At 41.7% G+C, this 12,500-nt stretch overlaps 1 protein-coding gene across 6 annotated transcripts in view; it reads right to left on the bottom strand.

The window, feature by feature from the left end:
- The window catches only part of nfia (nuclear factor I/A), a 204,500-nt gene that overhangs the window by 46,743 nt on the left and 145,257 nt on the right, over positions 1–12,500 (bottom strand). For all 6 annotated transcript variants that reach the window (XM_063200960.1, XM_063200961.1, XM_063200964.1 and 3 more), the window contains exon 4: positions 1,649–1,723. In XM_063200960.1, the coding sequence (XP_063057030.1) occupies positions 1,649–1,723 (75 nt within the window). The remainder of the gene's footprint in view (positions 1–1,648; positions 1,724–12,500) is intronic.

The following is a 12,500-nucleotide window of genomic DNA, read 5'->3' as shown; positions in this document are numbered from 1 at the left end:
TTATAACCAGTGCAACGCACATTAGCACGAATGAATGTTAAACGCGATCAATTTGTTCTGTGACTTTTCCAAAAAATAAAAAGTATCCCATAATCGGTGTGTGCAATGTTTCATCATAAATCACTTTTGAATTCAATTTCCCTGTCTCCACATGGAGCTGCACTGTAGGCTTGTGCATTAGGGACACTTGTAGACTGGACTGTGTGCTGTACACTAGCCTTGTTCTTATCTTCATGTCTTGGCCTCCATTTCTTACTATATGTTAAAAGTTTTCAAGTATTATGTATCACCTCATTACTAACTTCTATTACCTAGTACTACACTGTTATTGGCCCTGTCTTGCACATTGTCTGTGTTGTTAATGTCAGTCCTGTGTATATCTATTGGTGTGTTCCATTATTCGCCCTCTGTACTGTGTACCTTGTTTAAGTGCAGTGAAGTACCCTTTCCACCCTCCGCGATTCACGAGGCGAGTACATTCCGATTCCCGTTCTGTCTGATACACTTAACGGAAATGACGGTTGGTCGCGTGTCATCAGAGTTTACCAACCGTCAATATGCAATTAATCACGGAGGGCACTGTTCCTTATTCTGACACTTTTTGAAGTTACCCCTGCCTCTAATACACATGGCGTTTGTCTTTCAAATCAAAACTATGCTGTTATCACGGATATTCAGTCGTTTGACAGATCTGACACTCAACTACGTAACAAACATGGCGGCTGTTGAGTGTGAAAAGTGTACAGTAACTCCACACTTCGAAAAATGGCCGTTTTGGGGACATTATCCGGGTAATTTACAGTACACTTTACCGCCGCGATTAGAAATGGAACACCCTGCGTACCCAAACACAGTGCGGAAAGGGCGGATAGTACGAGTATTGGAACACACCATATGTCTTTGCATGGGATAGACAGAAACATCATTTCAATGTCCTTGTATGCCCTGTGTATATGAAGTAATTGACAAAGCTGACTTGACTTGACTTGACTATAAAGATATTTAATGGAATAACAAAAATCGAAACATACTGTAAAGTTCTTACACTCTAACAGTTTAAGGAGAGAGAGCATGTACCTGTAGGGGACCTTTTCCATCCACACATGTGCAATATGCTTGTGATACAGAGCTGTATATGGGGTACCTATTACATAGTCTTGCTCTCAGCAAATATTACAGCTAAGTGCAGGACGGCTCCAAATGGACAGTGGGGAGCAGTGAGGTGACTGGAACGGACATGTTGGAGTGTATGAAGTTGGGCTGAAGTGTGTCTGGATGCAACTGACAAAACTTTAAAATGCTCAAACAGGCCCTGCCGTGGCGCAAATGGTGGGGCACTCGTTTGCTGTGCGGTCGACCCGGATTCGACTCTCGGCCCGGGTCCTTTGCCAACCATTACCCGTCTCTCTCGGCCCACTCACTTCCTGTCACTACCTTCACTGTCCTGTCAGGTAAGGCTAATGAAAAGCCCCAAAAATATATATTTTCACATGTAGTCCTGTTGTTAGTCCCTTTCATACACTACACTTGATTTCGAATCCCAAAGGGCTTGTGCACAGTACAACTAATTATCCAAAGCGGCTTGCAAAAGAAGACAAATGGCTACAACAGTCAGGAGACAAGGCAATATTCTTGACGAGGTACTTACTTTGGGAGACGCGCACCAACTCTGAGACGGTGAAGACCCCGGGCGTGACGAAACTGTCCTGGAAGCCCAGATGACCTAGGAGACAAGGACACAGAGGAGTCAGCTCAGCCGCCACACACACATTGATAAGAGTCAAAACACCAGCACAAAGACATACATGTATGCACACACATAGAAATGGAATATCAAATGGAAAATTATATTATAATTATGTACTCGCCAAATTACAATATGAGATCATGTAGTATCTCTCTGGTACCATTTTAGGTACAAAAAAAACTGTACGAAAGGAGATCTGGAGATATATCATTGTACCTCACCAAACACTACATTGGTTTTCAGTAGGGACCTACGTTATAGTAAGCAGGGGGGAACTTGCCACAGTCTTGAAAAGGGTACTGCTGGTGCATCAAGCTTAGATACACAGTAGCACATCCATTTCTCTGTTTCCAGTCAAGTTACTCTAGAGCTAATTTGTAAACAACTTGACTTCTTTTTGGAGCTTAAAAGACATTTGAACATTTGAAAAGACTTGTGAGCTACTATCTCGCTCAGTGGGCCAGAACTCAAGAGGCCTTTGGAGGAAAACTGAATCTTCCCCAAGCTCCAAAGACAATTCAGTTGCTTTTGTACTCATGACTCTGGTGGCAAGTATGAAGAGTTGTGAGACACCACATTTTCTGAAACAGGGAAATAGTTAGGGAAAGATATGGATATTTTGGGAAATCTGTGAACTAATTTCTTACCAATAGATTTTTTACCATGTGTTCTTACAGGTGTCTGGACACACCTCACAATTTATCCACGGCCAAATCCAATGGGAATTTCCGTGACACCCCGTCAAAGTTGGGGTGCACAGAAGGCCTATCTAAAAATTGGAACACTGCAGATTGGGGGGAAAGGATGCATAATGGGTCATAACTTCTGAAGTAAATTACATACAGAGACAAATGAACAAATTTTTCCACACATTACTGACCCAGTGAATTCAATTGAGGGGTATTTTTGGACATTTGACCACATTTGAACCCCGTTTTTGGTCAAAAACGACAAAAAACGGCCTTAAATGTTTTTAGAAATGTTCAATTTTTTTAATCATATTTCCAAGTTGTGTCCATTATAACCACTTGCTCTTCATTTCTCATTTACAGTATGATAATATATTGTATATAGTCTGGGTTTGATTATTCTATTGGTATTAAGCTGAAATAATAACCCAAACTTTACCATTTTTAACCCTTTAATGCCCTAGACGGAACCCAGACAAAAGGTTGCAGAAGGGGCCATAACTTCTGAAGTAAATTACATACAGAGACAAATTAACACATTTGTCCATACAATAGTGGCCCAGTGAATACAATTGAGTGGTTTTGGACATTTGTTCAAATACATTTAAACGGCGCTCTTGGTCAAAAAACTGCAAAAATCGCTTAAAAATGTAGAAATTCAGTCATAATTTTTAAGTTTTATTGTGTCCTGTTTTCACCTCTTGCTCTTTTATTTCTCATTTAAAGATGACAATATACAGTATAAGGTATGGATTTGATTATTTAATTTGTATTAAGCTGAAATAGTACCCCAAAGTTTACATTTTTAAACCCTTTAATGCCCTAGACTGGAACCTGGAAAAATGATAAAACTGTCAGGGTTAATGAGGAATAACTTTGGAGGTAAAAGGCATGCAGACAAAAATAAGTACAATTTTGGTCCCATACAATTACTGACCCAAGAAATGAAATGGAGTGGTGGGTTTTGACATTTGACCACATTTAAACTGAATTACAGGACAAAACAGCCTAAAATGTGTTGAAAATCACCGTCTTTTCATTCGTTTTAAACTAAGAATTTTAATCAGTTTAAGTCCACTTTATAGGCCTACTCTATTTTGGCTTTTCAGGTTTGATGCAAAAGATTCACTGAAGTGAGATTCTGTTTCAGATTAATACCCAATACAATAATCAAATTGATTCGGTACATGATAAATAAAGAGGTGGTAAAAAAAAAGCACACAATAACATTGGAAACAATGAAAGGGTCATGATTTTTTTGGACACATTTTAGGTCATTTATTGCTTATTTTGTCCAAGAATGCTGTGCAAGTGTTGCCAAAAGTAAAAAACAACCACTTCATGTCGTTTCTTGGGTCAGCATTGTATGGAAAATCTGTGTTTATCTGTGCCAAGGACCCAAAAATGGGGTCAGTGCCAGGCAAATTCTCACTGCGTAGGCCATAGGTGGCTAACCCGCGGCTCTCGAGCCGCATGCGGCTCTTTGCCTGGTGTCTTGCGGCTCTTGCGTCCATGTCCATGTTTGTGTTTATGTCCCATAGGCAATATGCATTGGAATTGCGCACACAAAGTTGATTAGAACGATGGCAAATAAGTGCCCTGTAGTCTTGGTACTGTAGTAGGCCTTGCCTAAATGTGTCCTGAATGATCACGTTGGTGTGTGACTTTTGTTACTGCAAATACAAGACGTGATTTAGGCCTAAGCCTATGTTCTAAAAATAACGCTTTAAAAAGTGAACGCGTCTTTCGCTGACTAGACAAAATAGCGGCAAAAATGTTTTAACCTGAAAGATTTGGGCCATCACTCCTCAATAAGGTCGATAGAAAGTGCTGTCCATATTTGTGGATTCTATTGCTCGGATATGGCGGTTATAAATGTGCAAATGTGAAGAGAAAGGCGTCTGGAGCAGAGATGCGCCAGAATCTCTGTCCTGCGTTGCCATCTCTGCGCTCTGTTAGGAGGAGTGTTTCATGTTATTGACCCGAAAGTGAACTTGTGTTTTTAGTTTAAAATCGTCACGGGCTATAGACAAATAGCGCCAAAAATAATGTTCTATCCTGGTTTTTCCGCGGTGAATGTCCGGCCGTGGTCTATCAGTCATTATCAAAGCGGCGCGGGCAGACAGCGTGCAGGTGGGAAAACAATTTTCAATCGACTTGTCGCTTGTCCGACGCTCAGTTTTTAGTCTCAAAAAGAAAACTTTGATTTTTCCCCTGGCCCCCTGTCAGCACCCGCTGAAACATTAATGTGGAAAATGAACGGCGATTTGACTAACCACCTTGTTAAGTTTGGGTGTTGTCGTCAGACATCCAATGATGATCTGTGCGCAAGAAAGCGGTGCCTGTGCGCCTAACCCCCGAATGAGCTAAGAGAGGCGGATAATCTTTGTGGCGCGTTACTTCGTGCTCTGTTATAAAGAGTGCTCATGGATATTATGCTGTGAAACGTGTTTTATTAAAATATGAAAGAATTTATTAACATGATTTTAACCTGTGTACCCTTATCTTCTTATGTAAAACAACATTTTATCTTGAAAAAACCCTTTCCCCCCAAAAATTGAAGCAGTTAAAAAAAGGGGGGGGGGGGGTCATCTTATATTCAGGATGGTCTTGTAGTCAGGCCATTAAGTTGGAGTGTAACATCAATCTGACACTTTGTGTGTGTGTCTGTGTGTCTGTGTGAGAAAGGAAGAGATGGCTGATGTTCATGCCCATGTGTTGTTGTGTATGCTGGTCTGTGGTGCGAGAAGGATGGGTGATGCCCATGTTGGTGGGTGTGTGCATGTTTATATTCCCGCGTGATGTTTGTGTGCCGATGTGGCTCTTTGCTATGACACATTACAAAATGTGGCTCTTGGTCTCTGACTGGTTGGCCACCCCTNGCGTAGGCCTATATATTTTCAAAACCTGTGTGTCTCTGGAGTATAGTTGTCTGATAGCAAGTTAGACATCATAGCTGTTGGATTTAACGTTTACATCCTCTAAAGAACCTGTCCCTAAGGGGGATTTTCTGAAAAGTGACTTTTTGTCTACCCACTAACAACAGGCCATAGAACCTTCCAAGCATCACTTTACCATTACTTACATAGTCCTTGACGTTGACAGACATAGAGGAATTCATTACATGTAAATTGTATAGCCTATAAACCATGGCCGACAATTGGTTTTACAATTGAGAGCCTATTTTCTAATAATAAAAAAACTCAACTACTGTAGAATCATGCTGTCAATCCATAGTGTTGTGACAATGTTAACCTTTCACCAAGGGAGTTGAATTATATGACAAATGCCATAATATGGGTATACATTAGAAATAGTTTTTTACTTTTCTGTAAGGTAAGCACAACCTAATAAATGCATCAGATTTATATTTTTGAATTAAAATGGAAATTTACTTCTCTACTATTGCACTGGCAATGAAAAAGGTACATAAGAAATGCATTTGTAGCATGATGAGACATGTGCCTTTAATTCCTAACAGCAATCTGCTGTGACAGGGCTCATCATGTGACCGGTAGGCAACAATACTCATGAACGGCATGACGTTTTCCACGTTTTTTGTGCGTTATGACCATTTGTGGGGGGGAAACAGCCAATCCAGGTCAAATGTGGTGTTGGGGTTTAATAAACGAAAGATAAGGACCTGTAGACCAGCGTTGTTCACGTGCAACATGCCGAAACGTGTTGTTTTGCCAGTTGTTCAAATAATATAGCCAAAAAGCCGTGTAGAAGCATGGACTGTATTCATTTAGGCTAGCCAATGTAGCATGTGAGTTAATGAGACATTCAGTTTGTTTTCCCCCATATAGGGGCGTAACGCACATTTATGAGCAAAGTACCTGGATGGCCATTCATGCCCTAGGCAGCATTTTGGTGTTTTCAGGTACTCTTGGAGGGGGCAGCTTTTATTGTTTTTGGCATCGTGGCCAGTTTTCCTTTCTCCTTGCACGGGCGTCCATGCCCAGACGGATCTGCACTATATGGAAAAGTGGCAGTCCTGTGTAGTCTCTTCAGCTCATGAAGCTGCTTGGAGTGTGGCTTCTAGCCGGTTTCTAGCCAGACTGCTGGCTTTGGCTACTTGTGCAGCCTCCCCCACCACCATGTCGTCAGTAATATGCCCTGATTGGCAGTCATCTTGTTGACGTGAATTGAGTGTCCCATACCACATATTTGTGACGAAGTTCACCCACTACTTCATGAAGCTGCTTTTTATGTCTTGGGAAGTCACATTAGATATTTCTGTCCCCCTTTTTTGCCAAGCATTCAACCCCACCTTTTTAAGACCATGCAGGTCTCATTGTGATCATGCAAATATCTGCGGAATTGCAAACACAACTATTAACTGCTGGGGGTGGGGTTGTGGCTTGACCTGGTAAACTGGATTCACAGACTCCCATCTCCCCCCCAGTTTGTCAGACTGGGGGACCTAACTTCAGAGTGTGTGCCGTCAGTAGCACTGGTACTCAGGACCGCTGACTGCTTTGGCTGTGCCCAGAACAACAAAGCCATCAGAAAGGGGAGCCCCCAACTCAATACTATTCAATGTAATGGAGACCGGAAATTCTTGGGGCCCATCTCTCCCTGGGCCCAGGACAGTTGACCCCTCCTGTCAGCTTCCTGCTGTGCACCACAGGAAACCACATTCCCCAGTAGCATTTACCCTTTTCTTTACCTCCACCGAATTTATCTACAGCTTAGAGCACTTTGTGGTGGGTGCCAGGCTAACCAGATACAGCTGAGCACCACTAAATCCAAGGGAGATGGGCTTGCTTGAGTATTTCAGAAAACACGTACATTAGAGCATCCTCTGAATGCACAGCATGGTCGAACCAGAAAACCACACCAGATGCCTCTACAATCAGCTAAGAACAGGAAAATGAGGCTATAACTCACACAAGGCTCACTAACATTGGACTAATTCTGTAGCTGCTGCTTTTTATGCAACACATATTGGTGACAATCCTTGGAGCAATGTGGGTTCAGATGCCTTGCTCAACGACACTTCAGTCATGAAGGTGTAGGGAGAGGTAAGGATGGGATTTGAACCTGCAACTCAGTGAACTTCAATCCAACTCCCTAACCATTACACCACGGATGTGAAAAAAGTTTTTTTTTGGGTGACCATGAAATCCAAAGTTAATCATGGTTTATTGAGCATGGTTTGTGGCTATGGTTAAAACATGGACACAAACCATACTGAAAAAAACCGTGAAAAACATAAATAACCATGCTCCAATTTTCATGGTTACCCAAAAAGCATGCATAAGCCATTGTAATACTATGGGTTGTTCAGAGTACTTAGAGAAACCATGGTTACTTTACTATAGTAAAACCATGGTTGATTTCATAAGGGCTTTAGCACCATTTGAACTATGGCTGGAATGCCACAGCCTGCCTGAGTATCGTTGAAGGCAGTTAAAGCAGTTCTGTAAAGCAAAAAGGGGTCCAATAGAGCACTAGCAAGGTGTACCTAATAGGATGCAAACGATTAATCGATGAATCGACTTTAATCGATTAAATGCGTTAATCGATTAAAAAACATTCATCGACAGTTTCAACTGACAAGAGACCCAGGTGAAATGGGCATGTGAAGAGTGTGTGTGAAGAGGGGTGTGAATAGTGGAAATATTTAAATCACCTTTGGATTAAAGAATTGAAATAGAATTAATTTAAATTTGTGTTTATTTATCTCAATTTTTAGTTAATTTTTTTTATATTTTTTAGAAGGTTTTTTTCGAGAAAACATTGAGATTTTCGGGCGGAAAACGCTGCTTTATCAATTAATCGTAAGTCAATCGATAAGTGCTATCAAATAATGATTAATCGATAATTTGCATTCCTTGTACCTAATTAAGTGGTCGTAGAGTGTATACCTAGATACAGTACAACTTTTTTTTTTTTTTTTTTTTTTTAATCTCTAACAAAAGCTATTATTAGCAGTGATGCAATTATGTATGATTTGATAAGGCATGAATTGCCATATTACATCATTTTATTTTGAAACATAAATAAAAATGACAAACTGGATGGTGTAACTATCAGGTTAAATGTATATTCAAACCACTGTAGAAAGCTGGAATAACAGCCAGAAGTGGTCTAAGCGAAACTTAGGCGGTTTTCTTTTTTTTCTTTCTTCAAATGGCATATTTACCAAAGAGGGGGGTGATCCAGCTATCGTACAGATATACAGATATATACTTCAGAGATGCATAACTCTCAGAAAAAAAACATAGAGGAAATTTACCAACCCCCCCCACACACACACCCCAACTACTACCAGTGACCAGCCCCCGCCCACCTAATTGCACCTCCACCACACTGACGTCTATGACAGTTTGTTCATTTTAAGTTTGATCAAAAGTAAAAAAGAAAAAAAACACTCCGTTTCATTTCTTGGGTCAGTATTGTATGGGAAAATATGCTCATTTGTGTTTGTATGTGGTTTACCTCCAAACTTCCCACATTCTGACATTTTTTTAATCATTTTCCGGGCTCCAGTCTAGGGCATTAAAGGGTTAAAAATGTAAACTTTGGGGTATAATTTCAGCTTAATACCATTAAAATAATCAAATCCATACCTTATTCTGTATATTGTCATCCTTTAAATGAGAAATAAAGAGCTAGAGGTGAAAACGGATGCAATAAAGCGTGAAAATATGACTGAATTTCTACACTTTTAAAGCCATTTATTTGCCGTTTTTTGACCAAAAGCGCAGTTTAAATGTGGTCAAATGTCCAAAACCACACAATTGTATTCACTGGGTCACTATTGTATGGACAAATGTGTTAATTTCTCTCTGTATGTAATTTACTTCAGAAGTTATGGCCCCTTCTGCAACCTTTTGTCTGGGTTCCAGTCTAGGGCATTAAAGGGTTAAAAATGGTAAACTTTGGGTTATTATTTCAGCTTAATACCAATAGAATAATCAAATCCAGACTATATACAGTATATTGTCATACTGTAAATGAGAAATGAAGAGCAAGTGGTTATAATGGACACAACTTGGAAATATGATTTAAAAAATGAACATTTCTACACATTTAAGGCAATTTTTTGCCGTTTTTGACCAAAAACGGAGTTCAAATGTGGTCAAATGTCCAAAAATATAACCCCTCAATTGGAATTCACTGAGGTCAGTAATGTATGGAAAAATGTGTTCATTTGTCTCTGTATGTAGTTTACTTCAGAAGTTATGACCCATTATGCATCCTTTCCCCCCAATCTGCAGTGTTCCAATTTTTAGACAGGCCTTCTGTGCACCCCAACTTTGACGGGGTGTCACGGAAATTCCCATTGGATTTGGCCGTGGATAAATTGTGAGGTGTGTCCAGACACCTGTAAGAACACATGGTAAAAAAATCTATTGGTAAGAAATTAGTTCACAGATTTCCCAAAATATCCATATCTTTCCCTAACTACAAACAGGACTGAAGAGAGTATCGGCAGCTAGGCAACCATATGTGATTTATCTCTTGAAAGACACACAGGTGACATGTGGTCACATAAATAGGCACACATATTCTCGTCCCAGCTCCTGTACTTTCCTACACAAAGGTGTGTGTGTGTGTGTGTGGTGTGTGTGTGTGTGTGTGTGTGTGTGTGTGTGTGTGTGTGTGTGTGTGTGTGTGTGTGTGTGTGTGTGTGTGTGTGTGTGTGTGTGTGTGTGTGTGTGTGTGTGTGTGTGTGTGTGTGTGTGATGGGGGATTCAGGGCAGCACAGAAGGGAATGCACATCTGGATAGATCCCTTGGGTCTGCCACGGAAGAGTGGGACCCTTGTACAAACACATGTTCACATACACATGTTCACATACACGCGTGCACACACACAGACACACAGACACAGAGACACAGACACACACACGTACACACAAATCCATGTGAAACACAGAGCACCTACAAACCCAAGCATGTTTCTCTGTCTTTGTCACACACACATACGCATGCACACATGCACCCCCCCCCCCCCCCCACACACACACACACTCAGGGGATTAAACGATGTACTCCATTATGCTACACAGAAACAGAAGATCAGCTGATGGGGGAACGCCCACAGAGGAAAAGTGAATTGAAAGCGAAGCCCTTGTGTTTGGTATTTCTGTGTGTTCTGGAAATCAATGTGTGTGTGTGTGTGTATGTGTGTGTGTGTGTGTGTAAGCGCACACACTCAGTTGTAAGAGTCCCATAAGGCTAGAGAGCCAGAGTGCCCTGTAGCTTCCATCAGACAGAGAGACAGACAGACAGACAGACAGACAGACAGACAGACAGACAGACAGACAGACAGACAGACAGACCCTAATTACAACACCTATTGATCTGCACACACCTGACCCTGCTGCTCCTGCTCCTGCTCCACTACACTGATACAGGCCGTGTGTGTGTGTGTGTGTGTATGTGTGTGTGTGTGTGTGTGTGTGTGTGTGTGTGTGTGTGTGTGTGTGTGTGTGTGTGTGTGTGTGTGTGTGTGTGTGTGTGTGTGTGTGTGTGTGTGTGTGTGTGTGTGTGTGTGTGTGTGTGTGTGTGCACTCGCATGTGTGCTTGCGTGCATGCATGTGTACGTGCGTGCGTGCATGCATGCATGTGTGTGTGCACATGTGTGTGCCTTGGTAGTGTTGCTTGACTGACCCTCTCACTCATACACCATAATATCACTGCAGTCTGCTGTGTGACATGACATTTGTACATTACTGGTATAGTATTACAACAGATTTTAGGGGTTTAATCACAGAGTTAGACACACAAGAACACACAAAAATCTAGCATCAGCGTTAGTTCTGACCAGGCAATGGTAGTCACGTGCTGCCTCTGCAATTCAGAGTGGATAGAGACATGATGCAGCTTTTCTACTATTCCTTTGTTGAGAGCAATTCATGTTTTTGTTCTGTGCTTCTTGGTACTCTTCCTTGTCTGTAGCAAATAAAAACAAGTTTTTACAAGATAATTAACATGGCCAGCAAGAGTGTTTGCCAGTCATGAAATAGCATGGCCATGACTATAACAACAAGGATGGCAAAGAAGCCACATGCTACAGTATCTGTATTGACGTCTCACACCCCTTATATTGGGCATATGAGTTGTTGCCTTCAGGCAGGAGGTTCAGATCAGTTATATCTACTAGTACGTCCCTGTTAAATAAGGGTCCAACTGTAAGATTGTACCTGAATGACACTTTGCACTTGTTTGAAGAACTGCACTGTATTTAAGATATGAGATGGTTTGTCCAATTTCATTGAGTCTTTTGTCCTGTGGGGTGTGGGGGAGGGTATGGTGTTTGTCTATTGCACCTTTCTGCTTGTAACGGCATCAGACGCACTGTAAATGGCACCAGATAAATTCCCAAAAGGATGATGAATAGTCTATCTACCTAGTTAGGTCTCTTAATCCTAAATTGGACGAGCATCCCCTGATGTTGCAACAGTCTCCCAGCTCTCTGCTTTTTCATGGTGCTCAAGAAAGTCAGGGGACTCCTCTGAACGGAGCATGTGATAGAGTGACCATCACTAGGGTTGTGGGTGTGTTCTGACTAACATATCAACCAGCCTGGCTCTTTGGTATAGCGGTCAGAGCCTGGTTTACTACCCCAGAACGTCTGGGTTCGGCAACTATACTCCCCTTCGCTACAAATGGTGTCAGAAGTGGGATGACTACCGTTAGGCCATCGGAAGCGTACCCATTGTGTGTGAGCCGTAATTCCATGTGAGAGACCCCCAAGATGAGGGACCCCAGTGATGGGTGAAGCATTGATGATGGGGCACACTGGATGGGAGAAGCATGATGGGCAGTTACGTGAGGGACACCATGTCTGTGTGAAGCGCACGGGTGCGCTTCCCGAAGGGGAAGGCAGTGTGATAGAGTGACCATCACTAGGGTTGTGGGTGTGTTCTGACTAACATACCAACGAGCCTGGCTCTTTGGTGTAGCGGTCAGAGCCCCGTTTTACTACCCCAAAACGTCTGGGTTCGAGTCCCAGCTGGGCAACTATACTCCCCTTCGCTACAGAGCAATATTGCTAAATCTTCATGAATAACTTATTAAATAAAGAAATGTCTTGACTAAAATGGA

This window comes from Engraulis encrasicolus, chromosome 6 (assembly GCF_034702125.1).
Source record: "Engraulis encrasicolus isolate BLACKSEA-1 chromosome 6, IST_EnEncr_1.0, whole genome shotgun sequence".
In the NCBI taxonomy this organism is placed as follows: Eukaryota; Metazoa; Chordata; class Actinopteri; order Clupeiformes; family Engraulidae; genus Engraulis; species Engraulis encrasicolus.
Note: the sequence above shows the minus strand (reverse complement) of the source record. Positions and strands in the feature narration are given on the sequence as shown.